The 23,726-nt window shown below is 39.0% G+C and overlaps 1 protein-coding gene across 1 annotated transcript in view; it reads right to left on the reverse strand.

Annotated features, from left to right (window-relative positions):
* The window catches only part of PIK3C2G (phosphatidylinositol-4-phosphate 3-kinase catalytic subunit type 2 gamma), a gene marked incomplete at both ends in the record, with an annotated part of 210,870 nt that overhangs the window by 14,630 nt on the left and 172,514 nt on the right, over window positions 1–23,726 (reverse strand). The window contains 3 exons of the mRNA XM_080345859.1: window positions 7,145–7,239; window positions 14,669–14,744; window positions 23,004–23,112. Coding sequence (XP_080201985.1) covers window positions 7,145–7,239; window positions 14,669–14,744; window positions 23,004–23,112 — 280 coding nt within the window. The remainder of the gene's footprint in view (window positions 1–7,144; window positions 7,240–14,668; window positions 14,745–23,003; window positions 23,113–23,726) is intronic.

The raw sequence follows: 23,726 nt of genomic DNA on the forward strand, positions 1-23,726 counted from the left end.
TTAGTTCCTGGGCTCCGACACCCCTCTAATACTTCACCAGTGCTCAGGACTAGATTATTGGATGCTCCATGTGGGTATACAAAAGTTACTAAGGCTGCAAAAAATAATATAAAAGAAGGTGACTGTATAACTGGGAAGTGTGAATACATAAAATGTACAACTCCTAGTAAAATATTTGAGCAAGAATCACATAGAAGTTTTTTTTTTCTGAAAGAGGAGGTGACAAGTACGTTCTAGATTTCTGAACCACAGGCTACATTACTATCTTGAAGTATCTTGCTATCTTGCTTACTATCTTGCTTTTTTGCATAGATGAAAGAAATAAAGGTTGAGATGTGCTTTAAAATTACATTATTCTATGGATAAGCAATGTTGGCACAGGGTGTAAAATGTAGAAAGCAGATTTCATGAACAAGCTTTTATTCCAGAATTACCAACAAGCCTGTAAAGAAACTACATTCATTGCTTTCAACCTTATATTATTGTTGTGCTTGGAACATTTAATTTTCAGAGGAATATTTAGTTGCAGAATCTATTACACTGGTTGAGATAAGACTGATCTCGTTTGGACACTTGAAAATATATATCCCAGAATTTCTTCTCTCTTGACTAAAGCACAGGGGAGAAACAAATACTAAAGACAAATCCCCATTTTGCTTTTCTTTTGAAATCACTCAGGATTAACACCATTGCTGTCAGAGGGCATGAAAGAAAATTAGCATTTAAGAAAAGAAACACAAGCAAATACTGTTCTGTTTCTTTTTGTCACGTACATATTCTTTTCCTTCTTTGCCTAGGCACAGATAGTAAGTAAAAATAAAAATGCATCAAGAAATAGTGACACTGTTATCTGTGTCTTTACCCTGCACTGTTTTTCTTCTCAAATTTTTAATTAGTTAAAAAAGTCTCTACATGCCTGATCTAGACTACTTTTCATTTCTCAAACTGTACAGAGCTCTTTTCTTTGGATTATTCTACAGCTTTCCATCTCCCTTTGTAAGAAAACATTTTATTTCATTCTATGATGCATGCAATTTCTGCTCCTTAATTACCTCTCATTACTTCTACTTACGCTCTTGCTCAATGTCCTAAATAATTCCTCTTGAACCTTCGTGTCCTCTCCCTTAATATTTGCACAATTTACTTGTGTCCTTGTTAGTCTGTTCTTAACTAAGTTTTAGTAACAATAAATCACTCCTGAAGAATCAATCACTTCCAAGTAACCCTACTGAGAACTATTCTTTGAACTTATATTCTAGTTTTAAAAAAACATCCTGAGAGAAATATTTTACCATCAAAGCCTTATAAAGATGAACTACTTTCTTTCTACACCATGACACCAGGATCTGGCCTTTCTCATTGGCATCTCTCACAGCAGCCTCATGTCTCACCATCTGCTTGTTTCACCTTCATGTTACTATGGCATATAGATCTATACCTCCCTCAGGAAAGACTTTTCATTTGTCCAAGCTGGTTGCAGGGTTCTGAAAATTACTTTTATTCTCTTGATCTTGCTCTATCTCCACTATTATTTTTAATATTTTCTTCATTTGCAAACACTGACAAATTTAATTTATGTTCACCTTCATCTCCCAGATCACTCATGTTATTAAGCAGAGCTCACAGTTTGTTGTGCATTTTTTTCTTTTTTCTTTTTTCCTGTTTGTTTTTTTTTTTTTTTCTTTTTCTCATTCAACACATTTCAGCTACGTAGGGAGTTAGTCCTTTACAAAAATAGCAGTTAGAACTTACAGCTGAGGCAATACTGAGACTGTGACAGATTAAAGGGTTTAACAAGAAATAGTAACACAACTTTCTGTACAACATATTTGTCAAATACCTTTCATAACAAATATGTTGGAATCTAACAGTAATCCCTCTGCCACAAGAACAGACCTCATCTCTTCCCAATTTAGAATACTACTGAGTAGTAGTACCCTTTGCTAACAGGTGTTCAGCTAATTTTCAGTTCAAAAGAGAACACGGTCTATCTAAGCTAATTTCCATTGATTTTTAAAGTAAAAGCATTTTCTATGAATATAAAATTAAATCCAAACTCTTTATAAGCTACAGTTAGTAAAACAGATTTCTTTCCATGGCTTTTTATTCTGTTTTTCTGTGCTAGTCTATGGAGAATTCCATTTGCATGTGTTACCTCCCTCTGTCAGACAAGCTGCTGATTTCATTCTGTCACAAATACTTTATGAATAACTTTTGTCCAGCTCAAAGAGATTTTTTTTACACTTGTTTTCCATCCCTGGATGACTGAACAGGCTTGGCCTACCTATGCAACTTCTTCCCAGTCCCTGTTGGCTGATCCATGGGCTGCAGTAAGGAAAGCAGGATACACTCATAATGTTCTGAAATGATAATGTGGCTTTTTATTTAATTGGCAGGTACTGCTTTGCTGGCAAGTAATATATTTTCCATTTAAATGTATATTATTATATTCATAAAGTGTAAAAGATAGCGGGCCCATGAGAGGAAAGATGGAAACTAGGACTGAACAAAAATCCCCACCTGAAGCTAGACAAAACACAGCAAAGGCAGCGGAACCTCTACCCAAACTCTATGTGGGAACTTCTGCACCGCCCTGCACCTGCGGGCTTAGAAATAGATTTCATCCTCACTGTTTACAGAAAGTTTGGCTCCCACCTTTCTTCCCAAAGCATTTAAGCCATCCTGTCTCACAAACATTTTTAGAAGCAATTTGTACTCGGATGGTGTAAGACATGAAATGGGAAGAGGCTGGATGTCTGTGCAAGCCTAAAGCTGATTACTAATTCGTCACCCACGTATCAGCTATCTCAGTATCATTAATCACCAAGAGTGGTACATGACAGCTTCAGAGCTTTTATAAAAGGAAAGCTGGAAGTAGTTTTGGAAAGTACTATAGGAGTTTTTTTTTTTTCTTCCAGCAAATTTCCCCCCTGTAAAATTGGTTCTGAATTCATCACCCGCACACATTTCTGTGAATTGTAGTAACATTTTGCATTCTTTGGCATGAGGTTCAGGACAAGTTGGCTTTGTTTCTCCTCCCCACTAGCCCTGAGGAGTTATTCTGTCCACAAGAAGCAACGGGCAAAGATGTTTAGCAGCAAGGATTGGAAGTTTAGCTGCTTATCTAGAAAAACAGGGCATGCCTGAAGTCATGGCAATGAAGCCATCCGACAAAGCAGACTTCCTTCTGAGCCAGTGCTGAACCACTGTTCTCTTCTGTTCCTCTGTGGAGCAGGAAAATAAATATATTAGCCAACCTTTTCTGAAATGGCTATTAGTTTTGCTTCTGGTGTCTTTTTGAGCAGACAAGCAAGCCCAGCAGAGCAGCAGGAGGCAGCCTGGCTGTTTCTGGCTGTGCAGGACTCAGCTGGCCCATAGTCTGCTCCATGTCAGATCTGGTGTGCTCTTGACGTCCCCCATTCTCTGTGTTGGTTCATACAGATGAATGGAATGAGACTTGAGCATTTCAAGTTCAAAACCTATGTGTCTTTCAATTTTCTTAAATCCACCTCCACAGCTTCTACACAGATGTACGTTTTTAAGGTAAACTCTCAAGCTCTCTTCTTATCACTCTTGTGCTCCTAGTCCTGCCTGCTGCCATTTTTCTGGGTATTGCACCGCCACAGTTGGACTACTTTTGTTCTTAGCTAACAAGTCCATTCACATGCCAAAAGAAACTTCCCCCAGGGCTCCTGTGTCTTCCTCCTAAGACCACTTAGTGCACTTTGCCAGGCACCGCACTATTGTGTTTGCAGAAGCAGCCTGCTCTGTTTCATCCTCTCCAGCTGTCACAGCCTCCACAACTCCAGAGGCAAACTGTCCTGGTCTCTCTATATAACCTCTCTTCTTCTATTAAGGCAATACTGCCTGTATTGTCTACACATAAAATGCCCAGTGTTGCACTATCTGCATTTGAGGAGAACAAGTAATGCCCCAAGAGGCTGACCTAAAATTATATAATATACATGTTAAGAAAATGGCATCTTATTGGCTTTTATATGTTTGAAATTGGATTGAAATATTTTTTTCCTTTCCCTCAGCAGTCATGGTGATACCGTTCAAATCACAATTAGAAGCAGTGAGACTGATATGAGTCACCTGACTTACAGAATCTCAGGATTCAAATAAAACTACCGAATTGCTGTGAAAAATCTTGAAACTGAAACACTGTTAGTATCTTACAAATATCTATTTAACAGAACTTGTCTTCATTGTGCACCCACAGTCTTAAACTGTAGACAAACATTTGCAACTAGTCTTAACATCTCTCTGTTCAAATAGTTTCTTCGGCTGCATTATCGGTCTAGATGGAAGTATTTTCTCAACAACAAAAAAAAAGAGCTTATGCATAACAGGAGGTTAGGTTAGAGTACTGATCCTTTCCAGTACAAAATCTGTAAGAATGTTTTTCTCTATTGTTGGCCTCTGAAGACTTTTGGTATAGTTTTCTTGATGCAGGACTGGCTTTTGTAACATGACTGAAATTATTGCAGTGGTGAGAGGTCATTCTGTGGCAGACATAGGGATGAGCGACTTGCACATCTGCAGCAAATCTGGAATATGTGGATGCATCAGATCAAATGCGGCTGCACTGTGCAGTCCATGCATGCACTCACATTAGACACTCTTCTGGCAGGTCTGCACCAGGGTCTGCACCTCTCTCAAGTGCTATCGTGGTTTTTGTCTATGACTTCCCACATGGATAGGGTTAGCTTAATGAAAAAAAATCTGAAAAGCTATAGTATTTCACTCTTTTGACTTCTTCTTTTAAAGGACCTATGTGACAGTTGACAATAGCTATGAACAACACCAGCTCCTTAGGGATTCTCTTGTGCATTGTAAATTAATACAGAATTTGTACAGCAGACCTAGATCTCCTATTAAAATCCCTAGAAGTAAACCCATACAAATACTAAATAAAATCTATTTACATGGATCAAGTCTCTATCAGAATGCCTGTCATTTCTGTGAAGTTACATTTGAGATTAATTTGGCCCGCTACAATTATTTTCACATCTGAACACGTCATAAAATCTCTATAAAGAAATAAATTAAATGGGGAAGAGCACCATAAAAATTATTTACTATAAATTCTGAAATAAAACAAGATAGCAAAATAATCTCTGCACAGCTGAAGCACTAAAATACAATTAGTGAGACTGCAAAAGACTGAATATACCTGAAATACCTTTAACATGTCTTGAATAAGATAAGACATGATACTTTTAGAATCCCTGTTTGGCTCCATCAAAAAAAAAAAAAAAAAAAAAAGGAGAGAGAGTGAGAAAGGAAAGGAAAATAAAATAAAAGAAAAAGAGAAGAGAGCACATCAGAGAGATTGATCCATATGACTGGAAAGCTGAGAAGATTACTAATCGGATAAAGAACGTTTCTGTTATAGGTTCTCATCTGAAGGCAGTCCAGCATCACAGTACCCCAAAGCACTACTATTTCATAATTCTGATCAGATGACGACGCATGGATGGCTGGATGGAAAGAAGGAATTGGAAGCCCAGAATTTAAAAACATTGCTAAAACAATGACCAGTCTTCAAGTCATGAATCATTGCTAGTCTTACTGAATTGGACTCCTACTACTGTGTAAATGCATTAAAATGGATTTGATTTAAGTTACCTACTTTCAAAAGCTAGACAATAACTTAAAGTTGTATCATCCCTTCCCATTATGAAGTAAACTGAATGCTGGATTTTATGTTTGCTATACACAGCTATCTATGCTATAATTTATTCCCATTTAATTAAATGGTTGGAACTTTCTAAGTTAAAGAACACAGTTAGAAGCCTATATGCTTAAAATGGTGGAAACAAGGAGAAAGACTATTTCCAACATCTGTAGGTCTGTGTGCATCTCCACATCACCTGCCTGAACTCACACTGACATAATTAGCATGGCAATCACTTAAGTATACCCGTCACCAAAGAGAACTTTACCGGAAGCTTATCAAAGTCACTTAGCTTTAAAAAGCACAATAGAAAAAATAAAGAGGTCTTATACTATATCCTGAGGGTAAAATTTTTATAAATTGGACCTGTCAGAGGAGGCTGATCTCACCTGCCAAGGTGGTGCACAGGAAACAAAAGACAAGTCTCTCAGGACAGAGATGTATTGGATGTTATAGATCAAAGCGAACTTGCTTGAATTGCAAATCAGAAGCCAGAGTGGCCAAGAGAGAACAGTTGGAGCTACGTAAGCCTCATGTGTCTCATACAACTAATTCAATATTCAGCCTCATTTTATTATTGGCTGATGTCCACATAAGCTCCACAGCTTGGCCCCATTTAGGGAAAGTGATTGCAATCCAGTTAGGGATGGAGGCAGCATCAGTGTATGCAATGAGAACCCACAACAGTTGATAACAGCTTTAATCTCCTAGCTAAAGAAAGATACTGAAGGATCTCTCTCCCACAGCCATTACTTGAGACTTCAGCAACTGGGAATCCAAGAGCACATCTAGGTGGTCAAATTCATGACGGAAGAGCATCAGGCTGCTTCAGCTGGGCGATCGCATATGGCACCAGCCAGATTTCTCAAGATCTCCCTGTCAGCCAATTTCACCTGCCTTGTGTTGCAGCAGTGCTGCCAGCTCTCGGAGTCTGGCTCCAGGAACACACTGCATTTACCATTTAGCCTTGTGATAGACAGCGTGTTACAAAGCTGAGCATCACCCCAACATCACTTCTTAAAATACACCACTGCTCCCTCTGCTGAGCTCTGCCTTGTTTGTACACCAGCCATGTCAGAATTGAAAGAAATGTTACAGATAATCAATCACTAACGCCAGGCTGACATCCTACAAAAAGTCATGCCGCTGCATCATGCCTTCTGTCTGACTGGTATCAAAATGCATCAGCTGCAAAGGCCAAAACAGTCATCAAAACTGGTTTTCTATATAGCCTGGAAAAGGCCATTACCAGCCATGCAGTTTCTGTATCTGCCCCATACTTGTAACCATATTGAGTGAGCTCAAAGGAAGAAAGTAAGTGTTTAATGCTGACAGAACAGCAACATTGTTATTTTGAGTTAAAATCAGTTATCCCAGAAAGGGCATTTGAGGATTAATGTTTTCACAGTACTCTGAAAATGCAAGGATTTATGAGTTATAGATTATGATAAAAATACTCACGATGTTCCTCATGTGTTTCAACATTATTGTCAGACGGCTGCTCTTGTAGGATATGACTAATTGTACTCCAGGCTTATGATCAGTTGACTGAGGACCTAAAAAAGGCCAGATAGTTTGATTTTTGAGTTAACAACTCAGCAGAAGTACATCTGTAAAATTTGCAATACACATGAACTAATACATCAAAAGGGCCTATTGTGTGTGTAAATCAGGAATGAAATTAGAAAACATAGATAAGGAGTGTGATGGAAGAAGGTGGTCTGACACGCAGTGCTCCTTTTCTTTCCTGTTTATACATTGGTGGTGAGATATTTTTTATTTCAAATTGCCATCAACTGGAATTTCAGTAGGAAATTTGTGCTTGAGTAATAAATAATCAGGCCAGGGCGGGGGGCGGGGGGGGTGAGGTGGCAATAATTGATGACACTAGTCAGTATTTTTGCAATTCTTCTGTCTTGTTAAAAACATTGGATTATTTTTCTTTTTTCATTGTCCAGCAGAAAGGAAAGAAAAAAGAAAAAAAGAAAAAAAAAAAAGAGCAAGTTTTCAGAACAGTTCCAAACAACTGTTACAGAAACAACATCTATATCTATCCTCCTCATTCTGTGTTTTTCCTGTTCCAGGCTGGTTTTCATGCAGCCCATTGCTTTCATAGATTTTTCTACTAAGATGCATTTACAGAGTTTGATTCCATTCCCAGTGAAATAAAACATTTTTTGGTTTCCAAGCAAGAAGTATCAGTCTTATAATGTGGAAGAAATGACTAAGCATATCTTGTTCCATCTTTCTGCTGGAGGCATTGAGCCAGCTGTCTTCACTGCCAAAAAGGTGTGTCCTGGCAGCTGAGTAAGTAATGTGGCATCCCTGTCCCACAGAGACAGCAGAGAAAATACAGATGGCTTTTAGCACAGTATAATGTATATACATTGTACAGGTAATGGTGAACACAACAGCTCTTCTTGGTATCTACCTGACCTTCTTATTTGGCAGTGCTAAGCCTGAGCAGGGTGGACGTGAGCCATTTTGCAACACTTGTCCTGAGACATGGGGTTATCCCCATGTGGTGATCACCAAAGACAGTCCAGACACTGCCTGTGTGAACTAGCCTGGTTTTACTTATGCAAACAGGACTTCATTTAATTAAACCAAGGGCTGTATTACAACCAGTATTATATATTTACAATACTTGGCAAAATAAGAACTAAACCCTGCTAACCTTATGACAAATAGTGATCCCTGATGAGCTGGGCACAGCTCTGCCTGCCTCCCTGTTAAAGAAGTAGCTGACAGAAAAGTCCTCCCCTGCATGCACACTGAGATCTGCCACCAACACAGCAGCCTGAAACCCATCACAGGGTGAGATAACGGCATGAGACAAAACGATATAGTCGTAATTAGCTCTTTAAATAGAAACATATCTTTTAAGTCACACAAGGAATGAGAAAGAATGATGAGAACGGAAGAGCTGCCATCACACGCGAGGGTTGTGCACTAGCGAGAGGAGGCTTTTTAGAGAGTATCATCGGGACTGTTCATCCTCGATAGCAGGCAGGACTCCCATGTCATCCTTTCAGCCTCAGCAGACACCTGTGCGCTCTCTGTTGTGCTCCTGCTCCTTCTTTTCCACGTGTGTACCAGAGCTGCTGCAGACAGGGTTGTACAAGCAAATAATCGAACTCCTTCCCCTCAGCCTTTACTCTGTTATTCAGTGGAGGAGGCAGCAGAGGGGAAGTTATAGTGAATAAGCAATGTTGGCTGTATTTTTCTGAAGAAACCAAATGTGTAACCTCTGGAGTGAACACAGGCTAAAATAACTGCTAAGCAGATAGCATTACAGTGGTGTCACGTACTATTGACAGCCAGAGAGCTAGTACAATTCCCATTTACGCTAAGGAATGGAATTCAAATGAATTAAAAATAACACAGCGTTTACATACAACTGCCATATTATATTTTTTCCAGGCAGCCTGGATATCAACACTTCTCAGTTTCTGATGTTTGGATTGGAATTGTAGAATATCAATCTGTCTCAAATTTCTTCCCTTTAGAGACTACAAAAATACATTTTTAATCACATCCTAATTAGAGAAGGGCTGAAATAGACTCTCGAAGAATTGAAATGTTATGAAGAAATCAGTAAGCTGGGACTTAGAAAACCAAGGTGCGGTTCTTCATTTGTCGTTCTCCTTTATGAACTTTGACAAATCACTTAGCCAGACTGCACTTTATTTCATTTTGTTGTGTTTGCAAATAATGACAGAGAGGGATAGGAGATGAAAACTCCATGAACCAGACAATGCGGAGTTTTTTTCCAGGGTAACGAAAAGCCCACAAAAATAATTTCTTCCCGACACCATGCAAAAGCCGTTTTACCATATTTTTTTAAGTTGTGGTTCCTTTTTCCTTTAAGTGGCAGCAGGAAAGGCAGAGTCCTAGACCATTAAACATAGTGTAGCATAAGGGAGTTGTGTTTTAACATAAGGGCACAATTGACTTGCGGGGCTCTGTTAATTTTGTGAATTGCAGTGGGTCATCCTGAGTGTTTTAGCAAGAGCAATAGATCTCAGGGGCTAAATTGCATCATTAGAATTCAGCTGAACACTGTGTCTTTCCTCTCATACTGGTACTACCAGTGCCTTTTTGTGAATTAAGATTTATACTGTGAGTGCTTAATCCTGGTCAAGGAATTTCTCCATGGGAGCTGGCATTTTCATTTAGAAGGAAAAAACCCAAACAAATGTTAAATAAGTTTCTAACCAAGCTGAAAATAATTAAAAACATGGGAGGGGAAGCATAGCTATTAATATTACTAAAATATTTGCTCTTGTTAGATAATAAATACAGCACTAACAAAAAAAAATTTTTAAAAAAATAAAAGGAAGGTAAAGAAAAAATAACAGTGCAGGGAATATTAAGAACATGGAAGAAACTTCTATCACTTATATTTCATAATAAAAGACAGTTACTGTTAGCTGCACTCAGCTGTTACATTAATATTTTAGGTTTTTCCCACATTCACTGCTAAATCGTAGTCTTTTTGAGACTAAGGTCATTTTAGCTTCAACTGATAATAAAATACACATACAGTAATTACTTCCAGTCTATCCAGCTTGAGCAGATGGACCTGAGCTCAGGCCCTGCATTTTTAGGAACTGTCATGCTCTACTTGCACTCCATTATAGGCCAAGACCAAATGCTGGTCTGTTGTAGATACAGGACAAAGCTCCACTGACTTCAGCTGAAGCAAGATTTCCCTCCCAGAGGTTGATTCTTTGCTCACTGGTGTCAATGCAAAAGCTGTCAAATGTCAAACGAGGACTCTAGAGTTTGGCTGCCTGCAGACAGAATGGCACTTGTAGCATTTTTCTATATGTTTTGTGCCTATGTGTCTCAGCACTCTACAGTGGAAGTTGGCCACCAGTCCCTACTGCAGAAAAATTCAAACACTGTGCCAGTTTTTAATCTCTTCTATCAAGGAACTTTAACACTAGAAAACTGTGGGTCCTTTCTTCTTTTTGAATGACCAAATTAGGGCAATTAGTGTTCAATTTTTTACTGAAGGTGGAATGATCTTCAGAATAGCGAAGTATGCAGTTCCTTTCTCTATCTACATGGTCTTCTCTAGCATGCGGAAGAGCTACCAGCTCTATATTCTAAAATTTGTGTAATGTTTTCATTAGCAGAATTTTACAACAAGCACTGCATTACACTTTGCACAATGCATGAGAAATATAAACAGTGGGGAAGGTGCTACACAGAAGACTGATAAAATCAATAGGGAAACCATGATTTCATAATACACTGCATTTCACATGTGGACTGCAAAGCAACGTGAAAGCACTAATTAACTAAGTATCACAGCACTAGCATTAAGCAGTTAAGTATTATTCTGTATTCTGGACCCTCTGATTCATCTTAGATCCTTTTCTCTTGGTGACAGCTTGTTTCAACACCTGGCACCAAAAGATACTGGAACCTGGTTTTCCAGGGCCAGGGCTGAATGCCCCAAGCCAACCAGCTGCCTTCTTTAGCTACAGCTTGGGTTTATGAGCCTCCAATGTACCCAGCTTCAGATACTCAGCTGTAAATACCTTAACTATCTCACTGTTTTCACCCTGTCAGCCAACCTGAGGTGCTTATGGCCAGCAAAACAGCCTACATGCAACTGAAGTAGGAATGCAACTTGCGGCAAAAGCTTTACTGTGAGAATGAGCAACTGCAGCAGATTGAAACACTATGTAACATGATCAAAATAGCTGATTCTCCTGAGGAACTACTCAGGAAGACTGCAACTCTGCATGGAGAAGCGCACTGTACGATATTATTTTTGAAAAGCTTAGATCTTCCTTTAGAAGGACACAGAGCCAGTTTCACTGCTGTGCTGAATGGAGAGCAGCCCTTGAAATGAGTGGAGCACTAACCAAACACACCAGAACTGGACCTGGATTGTGCACTGTTATAACGAACAGCAAAGACTTCATGATTTCATAACTTTGGCAAAACAATCTGAATTATTAATATTTTCAGGAGATACAAACTCAAGAGAAGAAAAATAAACAAGATTGATATAAGAATGATTTTGACAGATTTTCTTTCTTCTTTTTTTAAAAGGATCTTTATAAAAGACTGTCTGTGAAGTCATTGCTGATACCTGCACTCACTCCCTTGCAGTGAGCTCAGTATAATGAAATACTAACAATATTCAGTATAATTCAGAATTCACCCCATCGGGAGAACTGAATCAGTATTCATGTCAAAGTAAATTTAGCACCGATTTTTAATCTCTTCATTGCTAGGAGCACAGTACAAATTCATAAATTTTAATTTTTATTTTACTTTAGTAAGTGTAATTACTTACAACATTTGGAAATTAAAGCAGTGTAAGAGAAAGATGCTGTCCTGATCAAAATTCATAACCAGCTTCTATTGGGCATTCATTTTTTTTTATATTGATCCTAACTAAGACACAGATGATTTGCTTGCATAAAGGCTGAGAGAGAAATCACCAGATTAATGGAAAGCTACGGTCCGTATTAAACCTGAGATATTCTTCAAAACAGGCAAAAATTAAGGCCCTTATAACCTCATAAAGCAATGAAAGCTGTGGGGGAAAGACATATTATTTTCACGGAAATTACTTCTCTCCTGCAGGCTCAGTGAACTTAATTCCTGCCCCAGACTGACTCTGGCATTACTACAGGCCTTACTTTCAAATGAGGAGTGTTTCAGTGCACCCTCAGCAAACAAGAGCCCCCAGGGCCACTGTGCTCTTCCCTGCAACTCCTTGTTTGCTACTTGTCAGCTTGGCATGATCAGCCACCTCCTGCCTTAGCTGGACTCGTGTCTTCTCCTTCTCACAGGACAGATGATAACAGGGTGCAGAATGCTATGCAGCAAAAAACTAAATGAGCTAGCTGGGGTATGGCAACAGTCGAACTCCAACAAAGAAGGCTGAAGCAAAGACTAACGTATATGAAAATAATTTTTCAGGTGGGTAATTAGCACATGCATGGCTGGTAGCTGAGCTAGCTCATTTACAGCTAAGCTCACCCACTTCCACAGTTCACTGCAACTGATGCCTGACCAGGAGCAATCCCCTCCTCACTGACCAGAAGTGGTTCCACACCCAGAGCAACTCAGCCCATTACTCATGTTCTCTGTTTTTAGAGTCTAAACTCATTGGGTCCTGATTTGGACCCTGTGTGCTACTGGTATTCTATCGATAAATGACAGTGATTAATTTTCTAGGCCAAAGGGAGGTTTTGTTTTGTTTTGTTTTTCTCTCCTGTGTTAAACAAAGGTTTTACCCTAAATCTAGAACTGAAATGTCCGAACTTTAAAAGGCAGGGATCCTGAGAGGAAAAAAATAATCCCTCTGTAACCATACTGCTTGAGGCCAGAGACACATTAATCTCCCCTGACCAGGTTGTGACCTTCACCTCCACTACTACAGTAAACCAGCAGATTGGGTTACCTGTCACATAGCTTTTGTCAAACACTCACTAAACACATCCTTAACTCCGTTTCTTTATCCTCTTCTCTGATTTTGATGTCATTGACAACAAAAATAAAGGGCTTACCCTTCAGACTATATTGGCTTGGGACACCACTGCAGGAATTATGAGGCTATAATTTATTTCTCAACTTTATTACAGACTCAGTTCATGCTTTTGCATAAGACTTTTACATCAAGAATCTCTGTAATAATTAGGTATCTAAATATTAGTGAAATGTCAAAATCCTTCTGAAGACCTGAGACTTTAACTCCTTTATGCCTCAGCTCACTCTTAGACGTCTGCATCTTTGGCTGAAGAGTCTACAGAGACTGGTAGCCCACAGAGCCAGACTACATGTTACATTTGAACTCTGGTTTGGATTTTCCGTGACAAGATATGGCCTTGTATATTTCTAACACCTAGAATATCTTTGCATTATCTCCTCATTCCTTTGTAAAAGTTAGAGCAACCGTTAGGAATTTCCAATAGACATAATGGATTTAATATGATAATGGCATGCCCTAATCAAATAAACTCTACACAGGGGGAATCTTCCAAAGGCTGAGAAGCCGGAATGGGATTTATTTTGTTCTGATGAATTTAAAAAAATGGTCCCAGCAAAAGAGATAATGAAGCCCCTGTCTGCAGAGAGATTAAATTAACTTAATGGACATGCAAACTAAATATGCAGAGATACTTGCACTCCTTGTTGAAATGCAGATAACTAGTGATCTTGGAAACTATCCTATCACTTGGAGCATGTACCAACCAGCTGAATTATTATGGTACACAGTGCAGCTGCAGGCTTCTCTAAGAGATTTTATTTTGCCTAAAAACTGCCTACAGAAGATTATTCTCAGTGCAGAACTAGTGCAGTGGAAGACAATAAACATTCACAGTTTACATTTTACGGTTTATGCTTTGGCTCTTAATGCTGTAATACCAGAGATTAGATTAAATTAGGTGCTGGAAGAGAAGCGGGAAATGGGTTAAGTATTCAGATAGGCTAAAGGAACAATGCAGAATCTCATTTAGTAAGAAGTGAATTACCACTATCATTAATAATGTATGCCTAGGCATTAACATAATGTTCTGTTATTTACCTGCTCCACTCACTGTGGAAATGACTTTAGAAGTCGTCTCTAATTTTCTTTGCTTGTCCAAGCACACATTGTGGTTTGTCATTATTTAGATCCTTTCTTGCAGATTCTTCTCTGAAGATCTTGTTTTGTAAAACAAGAAACCTACCACAGTTTGTGTAAATAGGCTTTTACTCTGCATATAGGTATGTTTATTCAAGAAGAAATGAAGCAAGGCTGAGGAGAATATGCCAAAGCAAGCTACAGGTCACATTACTAACACATTTTCAGAGACCTCCAGAAATCAGGAATTATCTTTTAGTATCTTTATATTATATTTTTTAAAGCAGCAGCCTCCTAAACACTTTAGAGTCACCTTTGCATTATTATATTTAATATTATTAAATAAGTTCTTCTTAGAAAACAAATAAGATTGGTAATCCACGTACCTAAAGTCACAGGTGATGAATCTTCTGCCAAGGTCTTTCTGGACCAATTCAGGAAGAAACTGAGTACAAGCTCATTCTGAAATAAAACAAAAATACTTTAGGGAATATCATATGTTGTGCTCTGTTTCTTAAATTATTCCCCTCTGAGCAGATTGCTGGTAGGCTTCTAACGTGTATACTTGGGTTAGTGATGAAGGGGATCTGTTCCCTTCTGATCATGGGCAAGGATCCCAGGGAATGATTTCCATACAGGCACTGGGAAGACAATGGTGCCCCTTACCACTGGCCCAGGGATGCTGCATTGGTGCCTACCTGGCCCCTTTTCTGTGAACACACTCCCAAACAGCAATGATGTGGGCCCTAGATTTGCATCCTTGCTTGACCCCCAGTGTCTTGAGACATGTATTAGCAGCTGCAACTACTTTTACAGACCAGCCCGTCTGTGAAGCAAATGCAGGAGAACGTCTTTACTGTGTATTGTGTAGTCAGTGTGAAATTTGCCCTTGGTACAGGACCGACCCCAACCATCTGACCTAATGTGTGCCTCCCCGAGGCTGAGATACTGTGCATACGTCCCTCACATGGCGGCTTAATGGACACCCACACAGAAAAGCTCCATACAGAGTAAACTCCTACCCAAAACCAATAGGGAGTGAAAGGGATGATCATATTTTGCTATCCTATTTAAAAGAGTGATCCACCTTACGTACTACACTATAACTTTTATTTGTATGTACTGACCTGTACTGCTCTACTGAACATACATAACAAGTAGTTACATTCAACTGTATAGAATTAAAACAATAAATCAAATCCCCAGATTTTAGTATTGTGCAAGGCAATAAAAGGTGAATTCTGAAATGGACTCTTATGATTCTGAATCATAGGTGGACAGTAATTGCATTTTTATTAGCTTTTTCATAAAACTGTATTTCAGAATGTCCATTCTTTAGGACGGTTAGAATTGCTACATTCATACTGATCTTACTTGGACTGACACTGTAATGAATGGGTAGAACAAGAGGCTTTTCAGATTCTAGTATTAAAATGTCACTATTTTTTTTTCCAGGCCATGGAAAATAAGGTGTCTCTTATCAGCAAGATGCACTTCAAGTAGCATTTGTCTTGTTTCAATTTGACAAGATGTGGCACGCTTTGTGCAAGGAAAAAGGAAAAGGAAGACTTCAGTGCAGCTAGTGAGGAGTTAACGTGTGGTTACAGCAGACAGAGGAACAAGATGTGTATGTTCAGCACAGAGACAATACTTAGCAACCTGGATTTATTTTAGCAGTTGCCTTTTATTTTTCATTCTACTGTTTGCAATTTTTCCTCCCACACCAGTATTTTCTTTAAAAGAAAAATGAGGGGGGAAAAAAAAAGGATAAACCAACAGAATTATTTTCCTGGAATTCAATGACGATCCTTAAGCCATTAGCAGTGGACTGCCAATATACCTGTCTGTTCTGAGCATGACTAATTATTCTCTCATCTCATGAGGACAGCTTACAGGGGAAAGCCAATACACTTGCTTCAGCTTCCAGTAGCTTTAAACAGCCAAGTTATTTGCTGTGGGACCTCCATGTACTCTATCAGCACAAGTCCCAAGTCTAGGAAATCTCAGGGGTTAAAAGCAAGTATTTTTGGCAGCTCAGCCTTTTTTTGACAGCATGAAAATAAGCAGAGAAACTTAAGTAGCCCTTTGAGTTCAAAGATCTTGAGAGAAGTGGGCAGGAGGTGGAAGTAAGGATACACTAACTTGAAAGAGAAATAAAAAACTCTGCACTGAGCAGCCTGGCGTTCTGCTTCCTCTCTGCTTAATCTTTCAGCAATAAATGGAAATATATGAACAGTGAGGTTTGTAAACAGGAAGTGCAAAGATTGTTTCAGGTGATAGTTCCAAATTCTAATTTCTAAAGGAGACAAGATGCTGAGAAAACAACACTTGGCTTAAGAACAAAAGTGGAATTTGTGCAGATCTCACATCAGGAATGAACACAACAGGCTTGTACATTGCTGGTGCCACAGCACTGATTTCAAAGCTCTCCCTGTCTGTGTCCATTGTACTCAACAGGTATTGAAGCATATGGGGAAGCAGCAAGGCTGTTAGCAAATGGAAAGCAAAAACATAACAGGTCAGGTTGCGGGGGCAGATGTAGCAGTCTATCCAGGGCAAAGTGCTTCAAAAGCAATGGAGATGATCTCCCACATGTTTGCAGAAAAAGGCATATTGCACACTGTTATCCACAAGACAGCAATTTCTCCCTGACCTGTGTTAATCTGCATGTTGCAGAATTCCATCACTTAGATTTTCACCAGCAAAGTGTGTAAGGATCTTCTGAAGTTTACCCTTTGCCTGCAGACCACCAAAGCACAACTTGAACTTTCATATTTTTACTAAATCAATTGGACTCCTGTCAATGGGACTGAAGTGTAGGCTTAGAGTTAAAAATGCATCTAACTACACTGCCAGAAACAGGCACTTCAGGGCCTTGAACATATGTATGATCAAAACCACACTGTATTTAGGTGGATAGAGTCCACTTCCAAACAAACAATTGTTTTTACAAAGATATGACCACAGGTGGGAACCTTAGAGACCCCATGAGAGTTTTGGTAGATAGGCAGGCACTGAGGATGACCACGGGCACTCACCTACCCTTTTTTCCCTTGAATTATTGCCTTTAAATCAGTAAGTGGAGATTCCCTAAAATATTGCCCATTTGGGGATTTTTAGAAAAGCCTCCTATCACTTGTCTAGCCATTCTTACCTAAAAAGACAGCAATCTTTAGCAGGTAGTGCTGATTTTTTTCCAGGTCACTCAACATTAGTCTATTGGGGAGCAGCCAGGTATGTATGGGTGCATCAGCGCTATGCCGGCTAGAACTCATGCATGACCTTTATTCAGCCATTGAATTGAAAAGGGACAAATTCCACCTTCACTCACATGAGGATACAACATAAATACCCTATTTAAGTGACGTTAGGGGAGCTGGCACAGCCCTGAAAAACTGTAGCATGATAGAATTTGTCTACTGCTCTCCATCAGAGCCTAACTAGACAAGCACTCTGCTGTTAGTGAAACACAGGCAGATTTCAAGCCAGATTTAATTTTGTTCAAAAGAAAAGCAGCCTCTCCTCTGCTTTCAGCTTTCTTTTCAGCTGTGTTAAGAGCAGATTCGGGGTCAGAGAACACCCATGCACCTGTTATATTTTAACGGGATGGAGAATCAGCAGGAAAGAAAGAAACCAGAAAAAGCTGACCTTGCTGCAGCTATTATAGCTTCAGGAAAGGACAGTGGAAAAGAGAGGACTTTGAACCCTCCCCATTTTGGCTCTGCTGGATGTCTTGCTGTGGGAGTATAGGAGTGGGTGGAAGTTTAAGGGACCCATATACCTTGGGTGCACTTTGTACCACCATATTATGTAGCTCTATACAGGCACTGCGGGACCTATTTTCTCATCTCTGCAAAGCCCAAGTAGCACCAGTGAACAAAATACAAATGAAATATGGGTAGCTCTTATCAAACTTGTTTACTTTTATAGTGTAAAACATTAGTCACTCTAGAACAATGCTGTGGGCCTGGTTTTCACTGTATGCTTGAAAATGAGCGAATAGAATTTACAATCATTTCCATTTATATCCTCTTTAAAGCCCTTTTACACATCCTATAATTCACCACAAAACTGCTCATAGAACCTATCCATACCTGATACACTGTCACTGTTTGCTTACCTGCTTGCACTAAGTTTACCTTTGGACCCAAAGTCTTCAGATAATTTGGACACTTAAAGAGAAAATTTTTATAGAGGTACCCAGTATACCCCATTTCTTTCTACTGTGCACTTGCACTTACTATGATGTTCACTAACATCCCCAGCATCACAGAGAAACTCCCTCAAACATCCAAGCCCACCAAACTTGCACACAAAACTAATCTACATGAAAGATGTGGGACAAATAACATATGCTTATTCAAGGCAATGTAGTTTTGCAAGATCAGTATGTACATCTAGTGTCTAGGGTTATCAATAACAATATCCACAAATTAAATGTCACTTCTTTTAAATGATAAGAGATGGGAAGATTAGCTATAGAAACTTACTAGCTGGGTGATAGTACCAAATACAGGTTGCTATATAAAACATTGGTTTAGACTCAATTTTAGACTTTTCATTTGCAATGCCCAAGACAGGTGCAAGTTGTCTTTTCAAGATAAGCATGAAGACATTCAGCTTTGTGAATGCTGCTGTTTGACACCAGGGCCAAGAGCAAACTAAATTAATGGAGCCTTACATTGCTTTTGTGTCCCCTGGGAGCATACAGTCCTCTTACAATACAGCATTAAAATGACAAGCCACTAGTGCAGCTCTAATTTATATGATATGTTATGAGATTTGGGCTGCAATCTCCATTCAGCCCATCACTCAGCTGGAGTTAACAGGGAAATAGAGAAAAATGTAGAAGTGGTGAACAGCTGCTGCTTTTTCTCACAGATTTGATTTATATGTTGATAACGCACATTTTTGTCTTCCTCCACATTACCAACCTTCAATTTATTGTTTCTTGATGCTTGACCTATTACTGGTTGTTTTGCCACTTAATGAAGCAAAACTCCAGGAGTCCAAACATTGCTGAGTGTGTTGCCTTACTGATCTAAAAGACCCAGGCATTTCAACACATGCAGCTGATCAGCCAGTCGGCAATGGTGCAACTGGCACAAAACTAAATATTCTTGCAGGGCAATCACATATATTGCTACTGGTTTGGGGGTGGGGGAGGACAGCAGAATGAAAATAAAAAAGGTGCCGAAACCTGATTTTGATCCTGTTCTGAAGGATTCAGTATGACATGGAAGGTGCATCAACTTCTGCTTTTTAGTGATTGATGTAATGAAAATAGCTTGTTAATGCATACAGTCTGGTGGTGTAGTTATTTATAACTGAGTGCTAACCTGAATTTAGAAAAAGCACTCCTAGAAACTCTTTAATTAATGTCTAAGAGGAAGTCAATGAATGAGACGGGTGCTTGAAGTACACCACAGACTTAAAAAAACACTTTGAATAAGGATGGGCATGAGCACATTTAAGCATTTCAATGGCCCCAACAGCAAATACCTCCATCAGCTCATGTTTCTGCATTTAACTGATATGATACTAAAATGCAGAGATAGAGGTGGCTTCAAGTTTCTGTTCCTTAAATAAGGGTTTGAAGAAACATTTAATTCCATTTGAGCTAAAGTGCAAATGAGAAGGCGGCTACTTTCCACCTCTCCTCCTTCATTCAAACCATTTAGCAGAATAGGTCAGTGACATTCTGACCTGCTCTTAATTATAACACAATTTTCATAATCAGAACTTTGTCTGGACTAAAAATCATGCACTTAAGGCGTGACTGAGGAAGGAATTTGGATATAATCCAATTTTTTCTTTATTTCTAGCATTTTTAATTCCTTATTTCATAGAACCAAGCATGTAGTCAGTCCTGTGTGGACTGGACTGAACTTTTCAGAGCTGAAAATGGTGTCTAGTCAATCAGGGTAATGTGTTTACAGTGACAGCAAGGGTATATTATAAAAAAATAAATAAATTATTTTCTCTCCATCTCAGACAATGCTCCGGTGTACCATACAGTTACAATACAGCTATGACACCATACAGGTACAATTCAGCAGAAAGAAATGACTGTCAAGAAAGTAAAGGCAATCCTATTCTAAAGGCGCTTGCTCTTACAAGATTTCTTCACAAGTTTCTGAATTAATTATTTATTCTTACATAGTTTTACTATTTTATAGGAATGACAGTTCGGTAATGCTTGAGAAAAGACAACTCACTAAATGGTTTTGGTCAGGCTCCCTAGCAATTTGAGAAAAAGGAGAAATTTGACTGCAAAGTTGTCCACGGCAAAAAGAAAGAAAAAATAATTGTATTTATTTTGATCAAGAAAGCCTCCTAGCTTGGCTTTCTGCTCAAAGCGAAACCAAGAAGACACCATGACATTTTCAAAAAAGCCATACCAAAGAGAAAAGTAAAAAAGAAGACTTCAGCTGGGAATACAAAGGAAATTACCCACTGACTAGGTTCCTTGTTCTAAGTGGGTCAGAACACATCAGTATTTTCTAAATTTCTCACATCTCCCAGCAGGAGAAGCATATTGAAGTAAAAATAATGATTCAATGTTTATAGAGTATCAATAACCTTAAAGGTTATCATCTAGAATTGCAGGTTAGCTGCATGGTGGTAAGCAAGACATTTTCCAGCATGCAATAGCACTTTACTGATGGAAACAATCTGTTCTTTACTCCATTTATTATTGTGCCCTCTGAGTCCAGCACACCGGTAGCTGTGCAGCCCAGCACAAAATTGGTTTTTTCTCCTCATGGCTCAGCACTACAGGGTGTACCAGGATGGAAGAGTTTTCAGCAGCCTCATAGTCCAGCATGTCTGTAGAGCCACTCTGGCCTCATTCAGAGTCACACCAGCACATTTCCTAAGAAGATCTGTCCACAGTTCCCTCTGGATTCCCAACTTGTGGTTGTGCCCCCGTATCCCGGCAGCAATGTGCTAGGAGAACTTACCCAGCTCCATGGGTGTGTGCTGCAGGACTATAAAGGGAGGGGGAAAGTCATGAGAAAGCCCATGGCAAGGCAGCGTGCTCTGGCTGATTATCGGCCCATTCACAGACCATGGAGCAGGAGGAAGAGGAGAGCTGCTGTGTGTGACCGGGAAATGTTCTTATTACTATCCCAGGGCTTTAAGCAGCCTAATTTTTCAGCCATAGATTAGGCTTCTACATAGGAGTGCTTGGCCCAAATTGAAAATCCATGTACCTTACAGCAGAAGATACAGAGCTCTTCATTTCTAGGTCACTGGCTTATATCAGTTTTTCCTCAGCTGTGATCAAAAGGTGCTAATGTAAAATAAACACATGACCCTAACATTAGTGACAGAAATTGCACAATTAACCCCAGCCTGTGCAGTTTATTTGGCAAGGTCAGTCAAGGGAGCAATCCCATACACCCAAGTCAGCTGTCCATGCCGAATTAAGTGTAACTCCATGACACAGATATTATATACCCTCTTTGCAGATCTTCTCTATTTCAACTCAGGACACAGAATTTAGACTTCTATTAATAAGAAAATGCCTATTTGTTTTATATATGGACAATTTCCACTTCAATCCCTATTACACAATCACAGATGGGAAAGTTACATAGTTAGGCAACAAACATTTTTCTCCTCTGCAAGATGATAGAAATTTGAAGAAAAAAAAATAAATCTGTCATATCCTCTTTTGGCATCCTAGACTGTCTATGCTTTTAGACCAAATCAGCCTGAGTTTGTACTATAGCTCTGAGGCCAGGGGACATGACATGGCTCACCTGGTAGAGGCCCAAGCCCTGCCAGAGAACATGACAACAGCAAAACAGCAGTACCAATGCATGAGCTCGTGCCCTGGCTCCCTTGCATTTACTAGGCTCTACATAAGTTTAGGGTCTAACGCAAAGCACCTCCTGGCAGCTTTCCTGACAACTGCTGGTCTCTGGAAGATGCTTCTTTCTCTCAGACCCTGGTGTCACTATCAGTGATTGACCATTCAACTTCCAAAGTGATGCAGCACAATGATTTAACATCCTCTCCCAGGGTGCAGGGTGCCTGTTGATTACTCTTGGCTCTGGCTTTAGTGTTGCTGAGGTGCATAAGGCTTTATACTAGGCGAGGCAATGAAGAGTCACCAATTGTTACCATTGTAGCTTTCTATTTTTAAACAAGAGGAAAACATCAAACCTCAGAAAACGATAATGAATAAAAAAATGAGAAAACACCAGTTTTAATGGACACAGTGTATCATTTGATCACATTGAAACATTCTGGTTTTGGTCTTATGTTTGAAAAACAATTTCTTATTCACGTTAACTTAAATTTTGAAATGAAGAGTATTTCTGGGCTGAAATAATGTAACTTTTTTATTTAAAAACTGTCAAAATCAGACTTTTCAATATTTCAAAACTTACTCCTTTGCTAGACATTACATTCCTCAGAACCTACTTCTTACTGTCAAAAATTCAGTGAATCACTACTTTTGGATGGCAGCAAAGGAAGACAATTTAAAAAAAAAAAATGCCCTGACAGGTCTAATAAACTATTTTTCAGTCATTCTTGTCTTAAGATCTGATGAATGCTACAATGGCTCCATCTCAAAACGGCTGCATAAGAAGACATGTCATTTATGTAATTTATTTTTTTTCAAATGAGGACATGGAAAGCTTCCTGAATCTTTTGTTAAAATGCTACTAAAAGTCCTATTAAAATAAAATAAATACTGGAAGTGCTCACATTAGGCAGTTTCCTGGGTCCACTTAATAGCTGCTTCAGATAGAGATTCAAATCCTTGACTCTTTTATGTTCAAGATCTGTAAAAGGTAAATGCCATGAGTGGGGAAACCTGCAAAAGAAGAATATTCATAAGTATAACTCTCGTATTTGCTGTAAATGTTTCTAGCTCTACTTAACAGAAGAAAGTTAACATTTTCAAAGAGTTTTTGCAGGTAGGGGAAGGGATGGGTGCTGTGTCCAGTGAACTGTTTACTTCCTGACTCTGGTTCTTCTAATAATTCGCTGATGTGCTGTTTCATATTGTACCTATTTTTCTGTCTAAGTCATTAATTAAAAAAAAAACAAAATTAAAACAAAACAAAACAACAACAACAAAACCAAACCGAAACAAACAAAAAAACCCCAACAAACCAAAACCAAAAGACACAAACAAAACCCATGAACAAATTAACAGCAAAACCCAATCAAACAAATAACTCCAAACCTACAAGACACTTATTTGCATTGTATTATGGTATCTAAATAGCTCTAAAAAAAGTGTCCCTTTCTGATCCCAGGAAAACGACACCCTCTCCATTTTTTGCACTGTGCACAGCACAATAGATCTGTGATCTCAACCCTGGGCTCATGCTGTAGGAACCCTTACCATGAAACACAGAATACCCAAGTCTGACAGCAACAATGTAACATTTTAAGAATATATCATTGCTTGCCTTTTCACCT

Source organism: Nesoenas mayeri (assembly GCF_963082525.1).
Source record: "Nesoenas mayeri genome assembly, chromosome: 1".
Taxonomy (NCBI): domain Eukaryota; kingdom Metazoa; phylum Chordata; class Aves; order Columbiformes; family Columbidae; genus Nesoenas; species Nesoenas mayeri.